General features: G+C 39.8%; 1 protein-coding gene across 1 annotated transcript in view; it reads right to left on the reverse strand.

The window, feature by feature from the left end:
- Positions 1–803: 803 nt before the first annotated feature.
- Positions 804–3,025, reverse strand: part of LOC129578616 (fatty-acid amide hydrolase 2-B) — a 7,251-nt gene continuing 5,029 nt past the window's right edge. Inside the window, exons 3-6 of the mRNA XM_055467438.1 lie at positions 2,243–2,460; positions 1,817–2,107; positions 1,326–1,715; positions 804–1,244 (exon numbers count right to left, since the gene is read on the reverse strand). Coding sequence (XP_055323413.1) covers positions 963–1,244; positions 1,326–1,715; positions 1,817–2,107; positions 2,243–2,460 — 1,181 coding nt within the window. The 3' untranslated portion in view covers positions 804–962. The remainder of the gene's footprint in view (positions 1,245–1,325; positions 1,716–1,816; positions 2,108–2,242; positions 2,461–3,025) is intronic.

Raw genomic sequence — 3,025 nt, forward strand, 5'->3', positions numbered from 1 at the left:
AACCATTTTTTGCGCGACAACACATCGATATTTAGTGCTTATACTTTGGATTGGGAGTTTAGCAGCTTCTGTAATTCGGCTTCTCGGAGGTCTGGTTTGTGGGCTGATTTGAGAGTGTGAGCTCAGTATATCAGATGGTTCATGTTGACACGGCGCCCACATGAAGGTTACCTTAAACATTGCGCATAGAGACGTCTGATGTGTGCAGAGTTGAGTGAGAAGGCGCCGAACAGAGGAGAAATCAGTCAACCTAAAGTGTCATCAGGCAGCACTAACTGACACTCAACATACCGAGAGTGTTAGGGTGTCGGTTGGGCTTGAGATAGCTCTGTCGGGCTGCTCGATTGCTGTTTGACCCTGCGTCGTAGATCGCAATGTGACAGTGCTGTGGCATGAGCTGCTGGTGTCAGCCCATTCAACACAGTCAAACCGCATTCCTTTTTGCCAAAATTCATTCTTACTTTTTTCTGCGATTCTCCTTTCTCAATTTTTTCTCACAGTATAATTGCCCGAAAAAGGCATATTAAATTTCGTGAATAACTCTGATGATGGAACCTGTTTTTTTTTCTCGTCTTTTTTTCTTCCTTTTTTCAAAAAAAAAAAACACTTTTCTATCATGAGCAACATTTCAGATATTTGTAAATATCAACTTTGAATCATTTTTTCCGTGCTTGTTTAATAATTATTTCTCATTAGCATGTTCTTCCGAATGAATGTTCTCACCAATTAATTCCTGGGATATAATGACTTATCATGAAAAAAATTAATTTTTCCCAGCACAAAGACGACGCAGAAAAAAGTGATTTGCTGAACAAATTTTATTTTATTATCACAAATTTGTATAAATTACTACCCTAATGGAATCATGCTTATGCTATGCTAAACTTGTGTAGGTATTCGTTCGTCACGCAATTAAGTTATTGTGGAATGGATGAAGCGTTGAATTTGTGTGGTGTGAACGTTTATTTTGTTTCATATGGCGGTTTCCATCCACCGAAGGCGGCTTCAATTTCGGCAGCAATGCACAGACATAATCGATCGTGATATGGTGCAGCTACAATTTGGAATCCAACGGGCAACCCGTTACGATCTTGACCCAATGGAACGTGCGTTGACGGGAAACCGAACAAATTGAAAATCATCGTATACGAGACACCGCTCAATTTCAAATGCGAGTCATTGTGACGCACGGCCGTAGTTGGATATGTTGGATAAAAGAACACACCATCATCGCCAAGCATGTCCTAAAAGTTGAAATAAATGCATAGCATCAGATTATGATACAAAATGCCAATCGTATTTCAAATGTACGAAATTCAACATACCAAAAACTGCTGTCGATATTTTTCCAACCGTTGAGCATATTTGGGGATATTCCGTTTCAGAATTAAACCGTGTGTTTCATACAAGGCCGAAAAGAATAAACCGGCAAAACTGTAGTCTGATTGACCGACTGAACATTTAAGCATCTCCAAGTACACATTGTGTACCTTCTTTGGATTTTCAACGTCACGCAGGATCAATGGAATGTCTTGCATGGTGAAGAATTGAGCCAAACCGCATTCAATCAATTCTTGCATAGATCCGATCGGTGCTCGTTTCACATCTAAACCATTGTTACGGAAATGTTCGGCCGCGTTGCGAATGGCAATTTTTATTTCTGATTGAACTGGAATATCCACTAACGAGAATCCGGCTGCTGTCTTATAGAATATCTGATGAAAGAAGAATAATCAAATGATTCATTTGAAATTAAATCCACTTGGATTTTTTGCTATCTTGGATAAGAAGCAAATACCGGATATTATTTTATTACCTTTATGTCTTTAGTATAAAGTGGTTCGTTGAGACGAAGTTTGTCCGCTTTTTTGCCAGCCATAATGTGTAAGAGTGTGGGCAAATCTTTTGCATATCGACACATTGGACCCACGACCAAATAATTGGAAAAGCATTCGTCCATTGAGTAGGGAAAGTGATTGATGACTGACAATAGACCACCCGTTGGCTTATGACCGAAAATTCCGTTGAAAAGTGCTGGAACACGAATCGAACCCGCTATGTCTGAACCAATACCAAACAATGAAGCACCACTACCAACAAGTGCACCCTGAAAAATGGCAGAAAAAAATTCATTTTAGCATCATGAAATTTACCTTTGAAAAATAATGAGATTTTTAATTTAAAATCGTGTCTCTGTCATAAAAAGGCCATTTTTTGAAGAAGAAAAATTGATGAAACATACCTCTCCACCAGATGAACCACCTGAGCTGTGACGAGTATCGTATGGATTAAGTGTGCGTCCCGTAACTAAGTTGCTCGATTCCCAGCTGGTGCAAAATTCAGGTGTGTTTGATACCAGCAATGGAATACCTCCGGCCGATTTAAGCAATGCCACCGTTTCACCGTCTTCAGTTGCCTTCATTCCCTTTCTATGTACCGAACCAACGGAATATGACATGCCTATGTGTGCGAGAGTGAGCACAGACAAAAAACCGTAAACAAAATATCAAGTAAACCTGATGTAAATATTTGTGCTAAGAAAATTTTTTGGGTTGATTTTCGGTGAAAAAGAAGTCATGGTCATCGAGAGCATTAATTATTCGATCGACGTGTATATGTGTTTATGGCTCGCGCCTAAGATCGCGCCTGTCATTTCCGATGATTGCCACTCGTACGTTGGCTACACTCAACTCTCTCATCTCACAACACACACACACACACACACACACACACTTGTGATTTCGATTTCATTGACCTAATGCTTGACCGAAATATACGATGGTTGATCGTTTTTGTGCACATTAGACAGAAGAAGAAGAAGAGAAAAAAAAATAATATCGACACCCAGCGCACACATCAGACAAAACGTCATGTGCTCAAAATGCTGTGTAAGCGTGATTACCGTTGCCCATTATTAAAATGAATATGCAAAAAAGCATTTAAGCCGCATTTCTTCTGTTTGATCAATCTCTCTCTCTCTCTCTCTCTCTCTCTCTCTCTCTCTCTCTCTCTCTCTCTCTCTCTC

This window comes from Sitodiplosis mosellana, unplaced genomic scaffold (assembly GCF_009176505.1).
Source record: "Sitodiplosis mosellana isolate CC-2019 unplaced genomic scaffold, AAFC_SMos_1.0 Smas_scaffold_6226, whole genome shotgun sequence".
NCBI classification, from domain to species: Eukaryota; Metazoa; Arthropoda; class Insecta; order Diptera; family Cecidomyiidae; genus Sitodiplosis; species Sitodiplosis mosellana.